Genomic DNA, 17,928 nt, shown 5'->3' with positions numbered 1-17,928 from the left:
GCTTGGTGTCATCTGCAGATGTGAAGATTCCACAATGACCTCTATCCTTGAAACAATTTCTAAACACATTAACTTGGTACAGTTCACAAGATTTGTCTAGATAAGTGTTCTTTCAATCTTGTTTTTTTATTTTTCTGAAGTCGCTTTCTATATGGACAAAACTTTTTCCCAGTTCTCAGGTGGTCTTGATTCTTTTTAATAGTCTTTGGTATAGGGGCATCTGGGTACTCAGTTGGTTAAGCATCCGGCTTGGCTCAGGTCATGATCTCAACACTTGTGAGTTCAAGCCCCATCTCAGGCTCTCTGCTGTCAGTGCGGAGCCCACTTTGCATCCTCTGTCTCCCTCTCTCTCTGCCCCTCTCCTGCTTGTGCTGTCTCTCTCTCTCAAAAATAAACATTTAAAAAAATCTTTGATGTGAAAACTAATCAAAAGCTTTATAAAGTTTATTAGGACCAGAGTCAAGTCATGTTTGTTGAAGAACAGCTCCAGTGAGCAATGTTTGTCCTAAGAAACTTTGTGATAAGAGCTTACTTGGGCAGATGCCATTTTGTGGGAGAAGTCAGGCAGAAACAACCCTTCATGTTTACTGAGGTTTAACTTTTTTAAAAATTTATTTTAGATAGAGTGAGCACAAAAGCTGGGGAGAGGGAAAGAGGGAGAGAGAGAATCTTAAGCAGGCTCCACGCTCAGCATGGAGCCCAGCACGGGGCTATATCCCATGACCCTGGGGTCATGACCTGAACTGAAATCAAGAGTCAGATGCTCACCCGACTGAGCCACCCAGGCACCCGACTGAGGTTTAACTTTGAGTGTGTGTACTCAGCATGGCTTTGCACAACTAGGAAAGAAATAGCAGTTACTAATAAGTGCAGTGTCCTTTCTGAGCAAAAATGTGTCATTAGAATAAGAATTAATGAGAAGAATCTGAGGGAAGAATGCAGATTGTGAAATATAAATTTCTGGACCTGAATCCTGACAGCACCACTTAATAACCTTGTGACCCACAGCAAGTTTCCTCTCTGAAATTACACTTTCTTAGTTATAAAATGGGAATAAAAATGTCTTTCTCATCGGATGCTGCCAAAGCTGAATGACATGACATGTAAAACGGAGTGCCCGACATTATTGTGGCCAAGTGTTGTGCTATTTAGGTTTTAAAAATAGGTTCTGCACACGGAAGATAGAGTCAAAATGAAAAACGTAGTTTTATATTCAGAGTACAGAAAGGAGATCTGATCACTGCTGGATTTTCCTTAGGCAATTATGAAATAGCCCTGGCTTGATGGCATTGCCTGTGGATGTGAATGAAAGATGGGAGTGGTATCAGGCTGCTGTGACATTATGCTGCCTGCATATGTTATTTTAGTAATCTTTATCTCATTGTTTCTAGCTTAACAATACTTTTCATCAGCCACTGTGGTTTTGCTCTCTTAAAGGAATATCAAACTAGTTCTAGGGAAGGAATTTTGTGTGCAGGCATTGCAGCAGAAGCTGAAGCAGAACCTGATAGCAGCATTTTTGTAAGTGTACAACAATGAAAAGACCTCATATTTAATGCGTCATTATTATATTTATTGGAAAATAGTTTTGGCCATAGGTGACAGAAATACATTATAATAGTAGCTTAGGGGATGTCTGGGTGACTCAGTTAGCATCTGACTTCAGCTCAGGTCATGATCTTGTGGGTTCATGAGTTTGAGCCCCATGTTAGGCCCTGTGCTGACAGCTCAGAGCCTGGAGTCTGCTTCAGATTCTGGCTCTACCCGTCTCTTTCTGCCCCTCCCCCACTCATGCACTTCTCTGTCTCTCTTAGAAATAAACAAACATTTAAAAAAATAGCTTCAATAAGATGGAATGTATTGCTCTCTAATATTAAAGCCTGGATTGGTCGGCAGCTTTTTGATACTGTTCTGGTGACTCCATGATAATATGACTCTGGGTGCCTTGCCTTTTTTGTTGTTCCACCACGTTGACAGTTTAGCTCTTAATCCAAGATGGCTCATTCCTATGTTCTCATCCCAGCCTCTGGAAGGGAAGAGGGGTTCAAGGGAAAGGACCCTTTCCCACTAGGCTGTGACCTTGAGGCTGCCTATGTCATTTCTGATCATATCCCATCAGCCAACACTGAGTCTCAAGGCAAAACCTAACTTCAAAGAATACTGGGAAATGTAGTCTTCATTCTGAGCGGCCATGAGCCTAGTTAGACGTTCCACTAATACAGAAGAGGCGAACAGATACGGAGAGACACCTATCAGAATTGCCTATTCCATAATTACTACGTGTCAAGCTGGGCTTAACACTTTACTTACTGTTTACAACATTATCTTAATGCTCACAACAACCTTATGAGGTTACAACACTTACGATTCTGTTTTACGGAAGGAGTGCCTTGAGGCACAGAGAAGTTAAGTAATTTCTTAAAGTCTCAAATGTAATAAGTAGCAAGGCCAGGATTTGAACCTAGGCAGTCTGCCTTCAGAGCCCTATCCTCTAGGCCACTAAATAGTCCTTGCTTGCTTATTTCTCTTGGGCCTTGATGTGCTCTTCTGGATGAAATCAGGGATTGTTTAAGGCCTCAAGGAATCAAAGATGCTTTGTGAACTGTTTTTTATAGCTTCCTCTTCCAGGCAGCTAATTGCATCCATTCCAAAATTCCTATTTTATTTGGTTCAAAATAGCATTCAGTACAATTGAGTTTAGATGGGGTAACAAAAGAAAAATAATGCCACATAAATGTGACAGGAATTTTAATGGAAGCAATTCCCAGTCTGAAAGAAGTGTGTCTATGCAATGATAAGCAAGCAGTCTTTGTAATACATTGAATGTTTTTGACTGATGGGATGGAAAAAAATGAATTCAGTGTATTGCAATGAAAGATTCTATCATCTAACTGCAATTGAGATAGTTCATCTCTTCAGTCTTTAAGATTTCAGTTACATATAGGTCATCAATTTGCATGTTAATATCAGTACATCTGTGTAACAGTAAGGAAATCTAAAGAATAAACTGACATTTTAAAATGCAAGAGCATCCCGAGTTCATTAGGAAAGAACTGGTGTTAGCTGATATCAAACGTCTTAAACTTTTTTCTTTTTGTGTTTTGCATCAGTTTTTAACAGTTGATTCGGGGCCATATTTATGTCGGCTACATTTTGTATCTCCCATACTCTTTAAAAAAAAATTCATTAATTTATTTTGAGAGAGATAGGGAGCAAGCGAGCAAGCAGGAGGAGGGACAGAGAGAGAATCTCCCAAGTAGGCTCTGCACTGTGAGTGCAGAACCCAACATAGGGCTCATTCCCATGAACCATGAGAACATGACCTGAGCCAAAATCAAGAGTCAGATGCTCAGTGGACTGAGCCACCCAGATGCCCCACATCTCTGATACTCTTTGCTCTTCTTCAGAGAGGACCGAAGAGAGTAAATGGTTAGATTTTTAATATTTGCAAAAATTAAAATATTTTTTTCTTTCTGAACAATGTAGGAATGAAGTTAAGAAAAATGGAAAAAGTTCTGGAAGTACTGAACAAGTTATTGAGAGCATTCTGTAGTTTTTTCAGGCTTGAACTATTTTTTCAGAGTATTTCTGATCTCAATTTTATCCAATTTTAATTTGACTTTATTCTTAACAGACTCTACATTGTACTTTTTTTCCCCTCTCATTCTCCTTTTAATAATGATGGTGTCACATTGCAAAGGCCTTTATAATTTACAAAGCACACTACCATACTTTATTGCCTCTGACTCTTACAAACAGCTTCAGAGGGAGATATGAAAGTAATTATTATCTTTGTTTTGTAGTTGAAGTAACTGAGACCCAGAGATGTTAACTCAAATGCCCAGTGACATCTAGTAAGCAGCGTGGCTGAGTTTTCCTTTCTTCCTTTCACTCTTTGTCTCTTTTTTTCTCCTTCCTTCCCTTCCTCTTCCTCTTCCTCTTTCTCTAGCACTTGTTATCTTGTGCTTATGCTTTATTTTATTCATTTAATCGAAGAAGATCTATTATGTTCCAGGCACTAGGTTGCTGTAAAATGCACAGCTAAACAAATCATATATAGTTTTGCCCTCATGGAGATTACAGAGAAACTGACAAGATAAACCTTAAACTAGTAAACAAAACAAAACACCTGCCAAATAAATGTACAATTAAAAATTATAGCAGTGCCTGGGTGGCCCAGTCAGTTGAGCATCCAACTCTTGGTTTCTGCTCAGGTCATTATCCCATGGTCATGGGATCAAGCCCCACGTTGGGCTCCATACTGAGCATGAAGCCTGCTTGGGATTCTCTCTCCCTCTCTGCCCCTTTCCCCCACTTGCATGCTCTCTCTCCAAAATAAATTAAAAAAAAATACAGTTAGTGCGAATGAGATGGCTATCTGCTGTAGATTTTGTGATCAGAGAAAGCCTCTCTGGAGAAGCAGAAATAAAGCTGAAATAAAAAGGTTATAGGGAAGTCGGACAAAGAACCAGCCAGATGGAGAAGTAGGCTGGACCTAGCAGTCAGGCTAGGCTAAGTGACGCTATAGTAACAGCCTCAAACTCTTACTGGGTTAAAGCAATGAAGGTTTATTTCTCATTTGTGCTACACGTCCATAACAGGATGGCTGGGGACTCTACTTCATAGCATCCTCAGACCAGAATTTAGACTTACAGAGGCAGAAACTATTTGGGACATTGCCATTCTCCACACAAAGAAGAGGGTATGTGGTAAACCACGCACTCACTCGTAAAGCTCTTACCTGGAATCACATACCACATTTCGTGGACCGGTGCAAGTCACAGGACGACATTTAATGTCAAGAGGGCAGGGATGTGCAGTCTGACTTGTTGTACTTTCCCAGCCTCCTTGCTTGCTAGCGGTAGTGATATGACACTGCATGATGAAGGAAACCTAAGGAGAAGTCTGATGTGAGTAACTCCAGGTCAGTTTTTGTTTTCCTGTTAAGAGACAGGTACAGATGACACAGCTTTCCCCTTCCTCCTGTCTTTTAAAAAATTTTAATGTTTTTTATTTATTTTTGAGGTGGGGGGGCAAAGAGAGAGGGAGACACAGAATCTGAAGCAGGCTCCAGGCTCTGAGCTGTCAGCACAGAGCCCCACACGGGGCTTGAACTCACATGGGACTGGAGCTCACACACTGTGAGCTCCTGACCTGAGCTCACTGAGCCATGGAGGCGCCCCACCCCGTCCCCCAGTCTTAAACTTGGATGCTATTCTCCAGCTAGCCGGTCATTTTGCATAAGAATAACAAACCACACCTTAAAGATAGGGGGCCATCAGGATGAAAGGATCCTGAGGCATTAAAGACCTGATTTGCAGCTGAACTAACGCCAAGAACTGCCTAATTCTGGATTTCTTGTTATGTGGGGGAAAAAACCTGAAACCTCTTTTTAAGCCTCCTAGAACCAGAAGCATTTCTAGCGTATGTGGTTGTAGGAGATGAGCAGATGCTGTGCTTGAAACCCAGAAAGTCACCTTCCTCTGATACGTTTCTAAGACTGGGTCAGCAATGCAGGAACCAAAGGAGGCCTGCCTTGCTTTTTGTAAATGCTGGCTAGTAAAGCAGAGGGAAGAGACATCTCCCGTTCTATTCCTCTCTTCTGGCTTGCTCTGCTCCCTTTCTCCTTGGTACTAATTCTCCACTTGCATGCTTTGTTTTCCCGGTTGCAGTTACCCTCCCTTTAAACTTCCTCTTCTTTAGTGTCTGAAAATGGTTATGTCCATTTAATGTAAATTACCCTAGACATGATTAAATTAGGACAATTGCTCAGAGAGAGCTGAAAAACCAACAGGCTGTTTAGTATTTTATGCCAGGCTGTGGAATTCTTCCCATCTTTTCCCCCAGTCTTCTGGGGGAGATCGCTCCCAGAGTATGCGGGACATTTAGCAACAACTGCCTTAGAAATTCCCCAGCTAGTGCATTGGGACCTTTACATTCTTGATTCCTTGTGGCCTGATTTACATGGGTCCCCAAGTCTTTTCAGACTCTAGAATTGCCCTACGTGAAACCTGCTTGCTAAATAGAGTCTTATCAGTAGAGCACAAAGAAAGATGCAATGAAAATGTTTCACTTTATGGCCATAATTTCTCCAAGGGGTCTCACCCATTCTGAGGAATGACTAAGTGATTAAGGAACTGGTAACCGATTCACGCAGGTGATCATGGGGTTTTTTCCCCAGAAGAAAATCTGCCCCTTGGCATGTGGAATACCCATATTTTCTGTTTATTACTCTTTAACCCACCAGCCTATTCATTTAGGACTGCTATCCATGATTGCTGTCTTCACTCTACGCATTTTAATTTGTTTCTTTTATTATTGTCGCATGAATTGTAGATTGCAAATAAGCAATGTTTTATTTCTCCTGTGCCCTGAGGTGTTCAAACATCTGTTGTGATTCTCCACATAATCTCGTCTTGGTCTTTGAATGAGAACTCATTTTGGTATCTTAAAGCTCGTAGCTTCTGTAAGTTTTTAAAAGCAAATTATGCGGAGCTTTTCTTACCTTCAATTTCTTGAGCCAGTTGTTCATGGGGAGAAAAAAAGGACATAAGGGTACTCCGTAAGCTCTAAATCAGGGATTAGGAAAATTTGCTGTGGGTTCTTGTCATTTGTGTTTTGGCGGACCTGAAAGTGGACTTGAGAGCCCTCCGTACGGCTGCCTGGTGTAACACATGAATCATCTTGCATCATTTGTCTTCCTCTTAATTAACACTGAGGATACTGGGGATCCTTAGCACATAGCCTGTTTGCACTCATTTTTTGTCTTTGAACACCAGAATGCCCAGCACACACTAGGCACTCAAGAAATGTTCATTGGTGGGGCACCTGGGTGGCTCAGTCAGTTAAGCATCCGACTTCAGCTCAGGACATGATCTTGCAGCCCGTGAGTTGAAGCCCCATATCAGGCTCTGTGCTGACAGCTCGGAGCCTGGAGCCTGCTTCCGATTCTGTGTCTCCCTCGCTCTCTGCCCCTCCCCCATTTACACTCTGTCTCTCAAAAATAAGGAGATGTTAAAAAAAAATGTTTTTCTTTTGAGTGAATGAATGAGACAGTTAAAGGTTTTGGAAACCTTATTCCTTTTTTAAATTCCCCACTTAAGAATCTCTCATCAGGCTAGGAATTAAAAGACCTAGTTTCTGGCTTTGTATAGCAGAGCTCAGTACCACAAATGTAAAAGGAAATATTATGAGATGTATGAAGTGCTCCGGGGATGTTTGTTTCTTCTGGAACATAGAAATGTGTTCAGGAAGGGTCTGGAGGTGGATAGCATGAAGGAACAGCATGTCTCTGAAACTTAAGTGGAGATGAACCTATCTTTTAGAGTATTGTTTTCCAAATTTGGCAGTATATTAGAATAAGTAGTCACACATTTAAAAAATATCAGAGTTGGGTGGGGTGTAGACCAGAGAATCAGTACTTTTAAAAATCTTCCCAGTTGATTCCAGCATATAGCCAAATTTGAGCACAGATGGTCCAAAGCTGTGCTTCTCAAGCTCAGATCACCTGGAGATGTTATGACTATGCAGAATCTGATCCACTAGGTCTGAGGTGGGACCTGAAGTTACGCATTCCCAGTAAGTTCCCTGTTATATCACTTTAAATAGCTCATTTCTAACGTGTATATGAAAAAAAAAAATTACATGTCAGGCAGTAAACAAAGGGACATGAAACTAGCATTTATTTAGTATATGCCAGGCACCATGCTGGTAACTTTGATTATATTATCTTGCTAAACTTAAAAACGATCACGTAAGAACATTGTTACCCCTCTTTTAGATAGTAAAAGGTGAAAGATTTATGTGATCTGAAGAGAAACCAGAGTATATTACCCCTATTTTAGAAATGAAGAGATTAAGGTTTAGTGGGCAAGTCATTGCCTCAGTTTGGACAGCTAATTCCTGACGGAACCTATAGGTCAGTGGTAGTTGCTGGAAACCCTCAAATGCTGAGCAAAAGTGTTTAGGACACGGCTTGGTAGGAAACTCTTTATTGGATCGCTTAGGGAAAATATCAGTGTCGCCATGTTTGATTTCACACTCTTGCTTTGTGTAATATATTTAGGCAGGTAAGGAACATGGTATTGGGCAAGCTGCCAGATGGGTTGTACTCCAATGGTATGATATCAGAGATATACGGGCCAAGGTAGAGTAGAATGTGAATAAATACTAATAGCAAAATAGTAGTGATAGTGGAGGATGTCAGAATTCAAACACAAAACACAAATGCTGTGTTTTTCAACTATTGATATCAAAGGATTATTGATTTGAGAGAGAGAAATTGTGTTTTTTCAAAGCATTTGGCTCTGACTCTGATTCTTTCCAATATTCTTCCAAATGAATACTTCAATGAAGAGAGCCCTGCACCTCCATTTTCTTTTTTTTTGTTAAGTGATTTTTTTCCCACTCTCTCTCCTTCCAGGAAGCTGAAAAATGAACTCTTAGAAGCAAAACGCAGAAGTGGGAAGACTCAACAAGAAACCAGCAGAGTGTGTGTCCACTGTCAGAGAAACCTGGGCTTGATATTTGACCGAGGAGACCCGTGCCGGGCCTGCTCACTGCGCGTGTGCAGCGAATGTCGGGTGTCGGGCCTTGATGGTAGCTGGAAGTGCACCATCTGTGCCAGAGTCGCGTGAGTTTCTTGTCTTTGTGTGGAAAGCCAGGTTTGATGACTGAAAGGATCAGAGTGGGGAAAGAAAAACAGAAAAGAGTATTTAAAATTTAGGGATGGAGAGTAGACTGAAAATAGAGCCCAACACAGGCTCAGCAATGCCTTTGTAGAATTCTGGAGGGGAGTGTGTGTGTGTGTGTGTGTGTGTGTGTGTGTGTGCGCACGCGCGTGCATACACAAGCAAAATAGAAAACAGTATTTTTATTTTTTAAAACTATAAAATAGTAAAATTGGAAGCCTCGTAGGACGAGATCTCTTTCTACATCTGAAAACCATGCACAAGCTTTCTTTGCTTATAGCCCCTCTTGGCTCACGTATCTTCTCAGAAGGCACAGGCAGTTGCCCGAAGCCATCCTTAGCTGTACGGCTTGACTGGCAGGATGGGTATGAAATATCCAGCCTGCTTCCCACAGCACATGAGGGACAAAGCTTTTTCTGCATCTATTGAAAGGAGCGTATGGTTTTTTTTTATCCTTTCTCTTATTGATGTGACGTATCACATTGGTTGATTGATTTGTGAATATTGACCCCTTGCCTTGCATCCTAGGAATAAGTCCAGGTTGATTATGGTGAATGATTTCTTTAATGTATTGCTGGATTCAGTTTGCTAGTATTTTGTTGAGGATATTTGCATCTATGCTCATCACAGATATTGGCCTGGAGTTCTCTTTCTTTTTGATTTGTAGTATCTTTATCATATTTTGGTATCAGGGTAATGGTGACCTCATAGACGGAATTTGGAAAGTTTTCATCCTCTACTGTTTTTTAAAATACTTTGAGAAGAATAGATACTAGCACTCCTTAAATGTTTGGTGGATTTCACCTCTGAAGCCATCTGGTCCTGGACTTGTTTCTTGGGAATTTTTTGAGTACTGATTAAATTACAGTTGCTGATAATCTATTCACATTTTTTATTTCTTCATGATTTAGTTTGGGGAAGGTACGTGTTTCTGTGAATTTATCAGTGTTTCCTAAGTTGTCCACTTTGTTGGCATATAATTTTTCGTAGTATTCTCTTAATAATTCTTTTGCATTTCCGTGGTGTTGGTTGTTATTTCTCTTCTTTCATTTCTGACTGTTTATTTGAGTCCTCTCTATTTTGTTTGTTTTTTTCTTTCTTTCCTTTTTTTTTTTTTTTTTTTTGTGAAGCTACCTAGACGTTTATCAATTTTGTTGATGTTTTTCAAAGAACCAGCTTCTGGTTTCATTGATCTGTTCTCTTGTTGTTTTTAGTTCCTATTTCATTTATTCCTGCTCTAATCTTTATTATTTCCTTTCTTCTACTGGTTTGGGGTTTTGTTTGTTCTTTTTCTAGCTCTTTTAGGTGTAATGTTAGATTGTTTATTTGTGATTTTTATTGCTTCACGAGGTATACTTGGATTGCTATAAACTTCCTTCATAGAACAGCTTTTGCGGTTTTGGACCATTGTGTTTGCATTTTTATTTGTCTCCATGTATTTCTTATTTCCACTTTGATTTCTTGGTTGACCCCTTCATTGTTCAGTAGCATGTCATTTTACCTCCATATTTTCGTGGTCTTTCTGTATTTTTTCTTGTGGTTGATTTCTAGTTGCATATTGTTGTGGTCAGTAAAGGTGAATGATAAGTCTTCAGTGTTTTTGAATTTAGGGGACTTGTTTTATGGCATAATATGTGATCTGTTACCATATAGTGTCCTCCTTTGTCTCTTGTTACCGTAGTGTGTCTTGTCCGATTTAAGTATTGCTACCTTGGCTTTCTTTTCCCTTCCATTTGCATGATAAATGCTCTTCTACCCCTTCACTTTCAATCTGCATTTGTTTTTAGGCCTGAAATCTGTCTCTTGTATGACAGATATGTCATATGTCTTTTGAATGGAGCGCTTAGTCCATTTACATTCAAGGTAATTGTTGATAGGTATGTACTTAGTGCCATTTTGTTACCTGTTTTGCAGTTGTTTTGTTGTTCTCTTTTCCTTTATTTTCTACTTTCTTCTCTCACACTTTGCTGGTTTTCTTTAATGATATACTTGGGTTCCTTTCTCTTTATTTTTTGCATATTTGTTACTGGCTTTTGATTTGTGGTTACCACTAGGTTTGTATATAACATTTTATGCATATAGCAGTGTATGTTAAGTTCATGGCTGCTTAAGTTTGAACCCATTCTTTGCCCCCCCCCCATGTTTTAGGTATATATTGTCATACTTTCTATTATTTTGTGATTACTTTGATTGAATTTTATAGATATGCTTAATTTTACTGCTTTTGTGCTTCCTACTTTTCTTACTCCTGCTTATGGTCTTTCTTTTCCACTCAATGAATCTCCCTTAACATTTCTTGTAGGATTGGTTTAATGGTCATGAATTCCTTTGATTTTTGTTTGTCTGGGAAACTATCTTTCCTTCTATTCTGAATGATAGCCTTGCTGGATATAGTATTCTTGGCTGCAGGTTTTTTCTTTCAGAACTTTGACTGTATCAAACTGGCCTGCCAAGTTTCTGCTAAGAAAGAATGAGGTCAGGGGCGCCTGGGTGGCTTAGTCGGTGAAGCGTCTGACTTTCGCTTAGGTCATGATCTCACGGTTCGTGGGTTCAAGCCCCGCGTCGGGCTCTGTGCTGACTGCCAGCTCAGAGCCTGGAGTCTGTTTCGGAGTCTGTGTCTCCCTCTCTCTGACCCTCCCCTGCTCACGCTGTCTCTCTCTCTCTCTCTCCTAGAAATAAATAAAAAATATTAAAAAAAGAAAAAAAAAAGAATGAGGTCAGGGTGCCTAGGTGGCTCTGTCGGTTAAGCGTCTGACTTTGGCTCAGGTCATGATCTCACAGTCCATGCGTTGGGCTCTGTGCTGACAGCTTAAGAGTCTGGAGCCTGCTTTGGATTCTATGTCTCCCTCGCTCTGCACCCCTCCCCCACTTGTGCTCTCTCTTTCTCTCAAAAATAAATAAACATTTAAAATAAAGAAATTGGAAATTTCTCAAATCCAATCAGTATCTTCATGATGATTACCTTAAATTATCTATCAGGCATATTATTTATTTCCCTTTTGTTAAGCTCTCTTGCTATGATTTTGCCCTGTTCTTTAATTTAGGACACATCCCGCTGTCTCCTCATTTTGTCTAACTCTCTGTGTCTGTTTCTATGTGTTAGAAAAGTCAGCTATGTCTCCTGTTCTTGAAAGTAATAGCCTTATGAAGAAGTCCTGTAGTGCCCTGCGGTGCAATGTCCCTTTTTCACCAGATCCTGGTGCTTAAGGGTGTCTCCTGTGTGTTATGTGCACCCGACTGTTGTGGCTGAGCCAAGTTGCCTTTAGTACCCTTGTCTGCAATGGCTCTCTTTGCCTGTTGTGGGCAGGGTTTAGTCTCTCTGGGGTTAGTGGGCCCGTCTGAGGCTGTCTCATGCTTCAGTTGAGTCAGATCTGGCATTTGCCAGATGCAATAGCACTGAACTGCAGTCAGACCAGGTGCCTTCTGCCAGCCCACTGTTGAGTCTGTAGTGGTGTGTGTGGTTATCTTTCCCTCTTCCTGGGGCCGGAGTCACTTTGGAGTTTTACTGGCCTCCGTCAGGGCTGCTTTCACACTGCTAGGTTGGTGGCTCCACTTTGGATGAGCTCTTGTCAAAGCATATCGGAGGGGGCAGGTCCACAGAAGAAGAAGAATGCTAGGGCACAGCACACTGTTAGCAAGTTGGTTCCTGTAGGTGACTGTGAGTCTAGGTTGGGGGTGGAGCAAGAGAGGGAAACGATGCCTACCAGCTCTTTTGTTCTAGGAGAAGTCTCCCAATGATCCCTGCCCCTCCAGCACATGCCGGAGATGAGGAAACAAGTCTACTTCCCATATACCTCAGGTGTTTTTCAATCTGCTGCTTCTCTGCCATATCTCAGTGGAGCTGTTTGTTGTGCTCTTTAAGGATGGGGGCTCAGTTTCCTTTCCCCCTCCTGGCTGTCCCAGAGCCACACCCTCCTTTTTTTAAAGTTCCAGGTGTTAAGCCCCGCTGATTTTAAGAACTCAGAAAATAAGGTCCCTCTGGTTTTCAGAGCCAAATGTTACGGGGTTTTGTCTTCGCCACGCAGGTCCTCCGTGCCTGAGGTGTCTGGTGTGGGGTTCTCCTCCTCCGTGACTTTATCCCAGGGACAGCCCTGTGGGTCCCAACTGCATCTATGCCCCTCCTACCCTCTTCAATGTGTCCTCTTGTCCACATTTAGCTGTGGAAAGTCTGCTCTGCCAGTCTTTGGGTCATCGTCCGGCCATGTACCCTGGTGCGGGTATGATCTAGTTGTATCCGTGGGATGAGGTGAGCTTAGGAAGCCATCTTCCTCAGAATTCCAAAATCTGTATGCATTTTCTAAATGGAGGTGAGCCGTCTACAACTCAGGATGCAAAAATAATGTTAGACATCTTAATTTCACATGAAACCAAATTGTTTCCTTTGGCTATTTCTCCATATGCCTGTTCAGAAAAACGATCAATAATGCACTTTGGTTTCTGGTTGAAAGTAACATGATACATCTGCAAGTCAAGTAATGCAGAAGTCGCCATTTTCAGCTCTGCACACTTCTTAGAAAGTTTGTCTGAGTGTGTTGTAATAGCTTTCTCCAGTTCTGCTTCCCTTAATTTGGTATTTCAGAGTTGGCTATAAAGGCCATTCCAGTATAGTCAGATAACAAGTCACCAAGGAAAGAATAAATTAATGGACGGAATTTTCTGTTTTAGTTTTGCTTCTACACAATTTTGCAGGGGCATTTTGCCCTCCCAGTTCTCAGTGACCAGCCACTAGAAGGCAACAAATCGAATTTAAAAATTAACAGAAGCAAAGAAAGAAATAGAAAAACTTGGATGGGAGACTATCATAGTTTTTTATTGACTCATGTACAAATGGCCTTCTGGGTTTCTTTGATTAGAGTTAGCTTACACAAAAGAACACAAGTAACAAGTATACAGGAGAGTTTCTCAGTTTCAGCATTACTGATATCTTGGTTGATATGATTTGGGGAGTGACAGTGTTTAGCAATATCCCTGGCCTCTACCCACTAGGTGCCAGTCACATCCCTCCTCCACCTTCCAGTGTGACCATGAAAAATTCCTGCAGATGTTGCTGAAGGAAAAGTTGCCCCTGCTTGAGAAGCACTGGTGTACAGTTTAGGGAATTATCACAATGTCTGTGCAGTTATCACTAAGGTAAAGAAATAGAACATTATTAATACCCCCAGAAGCCTTTGCCATTCCTCCTCTCAGTCGCTATTCCCTTTTTTTTTTTTAATGTTTTAATTTTTGAGAGAGAGATAATGACAGCGTGAGCAGAGGAGGATCAGAGAGAGAGGGAGATACAGAATTGGAAGACAGGCTCCAGGCTCTGAGCTAGCTGTCAGCACAGAGCCCAACACGGGGCTCTTACCCACAAACCGTGAGATCATGACCTGCGCTGAAGTCAGACACTTAGCCAACTGAGCCACTCAGGCACTCCAGTTGCTACTCCCTTTGTATCCCCCAAAAGAAACACTATCCTGCTAACACCATAGATGAACTTTGACTCCTTTATACTTTACGTAAACCCAATGACATATGTGTATTTGTTTCTTTATAATTTCTTTTTGTTAACATTATACTTGTGAGACTAGTGTATTTTGTTGCCTATATTAGTCATCTATTCATTTTTACTGCTTTATATTGTTACATTTTAGAAATATACATGAATTAGGGGCACCTGGGTGGCCCATTCGGTTAAGCATCAGACTTTGGTTCAGGTCATGATCTCACGGTTCGTGGGTTTGAGCCCCACATCAGACTCTCTGGTGTCAACACAGCCTGCTTGGGATCCTCTGTCGCCCTCTGTCTCTGCTCTTCCCCTCTGCTTGCTTGCATGCTGTCTTTCTCTCTCAAAAATAAACAAACATAAAAAAAATAAATCTACGTGAATTACTATACTATTCTATATGAATATTTGGGATGTTTTCAGTTCTCTTACAAATAATGTTACTATAAATATTCTTGTACGTGTCTCTTGGTACACACATGTATGCATTTTGGTTGGATATATACACAGAACATCAGTAGATGATGCCAGATCGTTTTCCAAAGTGGTTGTGCCACATTACCTTCTCATTAGCAGTGCACAGAAATGGCAGTTATTGACATTTTTACTTGTTTTTATAATTGTGTTGAGTGTATAGTGGATCAATTTACATTTTCTTTATTACTAACGAGAATGAGAAGATTTTCATATAGTTATTGACCATTTGAACATCCTTTCTTGTGAAGTATTAGGTCAAGTCTCTTGCCTATTTTCCTATTGTCTGTCTTTGACTGACTAATTTGAAGGAGCTTTTTATATTCTGCATACAAACCATGTTGGTTATTTGTGTTATAGATACTTTTCCGACTTGCCTTTTCACTCTTAACGGTGCCATTTAATGAACAGAAATCTCTGATTTTTAGTAATTCAATTTGTTTATCTCTTCCTGTTTGATTAGTGGGATTTTTTTTTTTCCTGTATCCTGTTAGAGAAAACTTGCCCTAACTTCTAAATCATGAAAATATTCTCCTGTGTGGTCTTCTGTATTGTTATAGGTTTAACTTTTACCTTTAGACCTACAACCTACCTGGAACTGATTTTTGTTTACGCTTATGATTTAGGGATTTATTTTTATATTTTAATATGTATATGCACATGACCCAGCAACATTCATTAAAATTATCATCATTTTTTCACTGTTCTACAGTATCACTTTCACAAGCCAAGTGTTACTTATGACTAATCTAACATTGTGACAGTGCCACAGGTCATTGTTTTGATTATTGTAGTTTTACAATAAAATTTTATATCCAGTAGACTTGCAACCTTGTTCTTTCTGTTCAAAGTGCCTGGTTTTTGTTGGCCTCTGATAGTTCCCTATAAATTTTAGAATCAGCTTAACAATTCCCACAAAATAAACCCTACTGGCATTTTTATAGGGATTGGGTTATATCAACAGATGCTTTTGAGGGAGTATTGACATCTTTCAAAATTTAGCCTCTCTTTATATAGACACTATGCGCCTCTCTATTTATTTGCTTTTAAATCTCTCAATAAAATTTTATAGTCTTCTGGTACAATTTTATACATTATTAGATTTATTTCCAGCATTTGATTTTTATGTTATTACAGATAGTATCTTTTAAAAATGTTTGTTTATTTTTGAGAGAGAGTGAGAGCATGAGCAGGGGAGAAGCAGAGAGAGGGGGGCACAGAGGATCTGAAGAAGACCCTGAGCTAATAGCGGTATGCCCAGTGTGGGGCTTAAACTCACAAACTGTGACATCGTGACCTGAGCCAAAGTCGGACGCTCGACTGGCTGAGCCACCCAGGTGCCCCAGATAGTATCTTTTTAAAATTTTACATTCTGAGTGTTGGTATGTGGAAATACAGTTTATCTGGGGAGTCTGAGCTTGTATTCAGCAATCTTTTAAAATTTACTTAGTATTTATAACAGTTTCTGTGGAGCTGTTTCAGATTTTATTTATATACAATCATGTCATCTGTGAAGAATGACTGTTTTATTTCTTCTTTTCTAATACTTGTGTCTTTTTTGCCGTATTACATATTTGTTTTGAATTTTGTTGCTTTCTGCCTTCTTTGTTTCCTTCTTTTCACTTTCTTTGGATTTAATGTATTTTTCGCTAGTGATTTATTTGCATCAGGGATATTTCATTTAAAAATTGTGAATATAATTGGGCACCTGGGTGACTGAGTCAGTTAAGTGTACAACTTCAGCTCAGGTCATGATTTCACTGTTCGTGAGTTCGAGTCCTGCATCGGGCTCTGTGCTGACATGTCAGAGCTTGGAGCCTGCTTCTGATTCTGCGTCTCCCTCTCCCAGTCATGCTCTGTTTCTTTCTCTCAAAAATAAATAAAGGTTAATTTTTTTTTAAATTGTGAATTGTTTAAGAAAAGTCACTTTAAAGCATGGCCAATCTATAAGAGAAGGTTATTTCAGAACAATATCATTCAATTTTCCCCTACGTGTATTGGATGACTTTTAGGTGAATAAATGTTAAGTCCTTGTGTCCCCATAGGGAATCTTCTCTGTGACCTTTGCTCTGGACTGAGATATGGATCCCAACTCCTTCTCAAGTGATTTCAAACTGTGATGATTCAAACTTTTCAGTTTTCTATATTCCCTGATATTTGAATGGATATATTCTCATCCTTTTAGTACATCTAGGTTCCATATTTTATATCTCATTCTACATTTTTTCCATTAATGATTTTTTTGATTCAGATGTTTAGATACTTGATTTTCTAGCCTTTGTTTTTTCTAACATATGCAATTAAGAATATAAATTTTCCTGTTTTCACTGCTTTGTCTGCATCCCACATATTTTTATGTCAATTATTTTTAGTACATTTATTTCATTCTGTTTTCTAATTTCTATCATCTTTTTCTTTATGAGTTCTTTATAATTATCTTTCTTCTAATTTTATAAAATTTTCTCTCTCTTTTTGATATTGATTTCTAGCTTAATTTCATTGTGGCCAGAGAAAATACTCTCTCTGATTTCGGTCTTTGAAATTTGGCCCAGCAAATGGTCAACATTGTTAAATGTTTCCTATACCACTGAAAAAAAGAATTCTGCAGTGTTTATTTGCATGTCCTAGATATGTCTATTAATGATGTTTGTTAATTGTGTTGTCCAAATCTCCCATATCCTTACTGATTTTTTAAATCTATGTATTTTATCTGTTACTGAGAGAGGCATATACTAAACCCTCTCAACTAATGATTATGGATTTTCTATCTATCCTTTTAGTTCTTCTTCTTCAAGATTTTATTGTTAAGTAATCTCTATATCCAATATGGGTCTCGAACTCACAACCCCAAGACCAAGAGTCACATGTTCTACCAACTCAGCCAGCCAGGCACTCCTCTATCTGTCCCTTTAGTTCTGATTATATTTTATTTATATATGTTAAAGTGATAGTCTTGAATGCTTAAATATTTTGGATTGTGATATTTTATAGGTGTACATTATGAAAACTCGATCCTGATGTCTAGTTATGATTTTTTTTCCTTAAAGTTTATTTGTTGTATGGCTGCAGCGGCATTTGTGTGTGTGTGCGCGCGCGCGCGTGTGCGTGTTTCTTTTAGTGTATGATTGGTAAATCCTCTTTTATCCTTTTACTTTCAACCATTCTGTTTCCGTATATTTAATGTGTCTCTTCTGTAAGTAGCATACAATTGTGCATGTGTGTGTTAAATCCTACCCAACAATTGTCATTACTTAAGATATTTATCCCGTTTGTACTAAA

General features: G+C 39.7%; 1 protein-coding gene across 2 annotated transcripts in view; it reads left to right on the top strand.

The window, feature by feature from the left end:
* SYTL5 (synaptotagmin like 5) overlaps positions 1-17,928 on the top strand; it is a 105,136-nt gene that overhangs the window by 13,395 nt on the left and 73,813 nt on the right. For both annotated transcript variants that reach the window (XM_039256380.1, XM_039256376.1), the window contains exon 2: positions 8,423-8,632. In XM_039256380.1, the coding sequence (XP_039112311.1) occupies positions 8,423-8,632 (210 nt within the window). The remainder of the gene's footprint in view (positions 1-8,422; positions 8,633-17,928) is intronic.

Source organism: Hyaena hyaena, unplaced genomic scaffold (assembly GCF_003009895.1).
Source record: "Hyaena hyaena isolate Hyena2069 unplaced genomic scaffold, ASM300989v1 scaffold_12, whole genome shotgun sequence".
In the NCBI taxonomy this organism is placed as follows: domain Eukaryota; kingdom Metazoa; phylum Chordata; class Mammalia; order Carnivora; family Hyaenidae; genus Hyaena; species Hyaena hyaena.
This window is presented reverse-complemented; position numbering and strand designations above follow the sequence as displayed.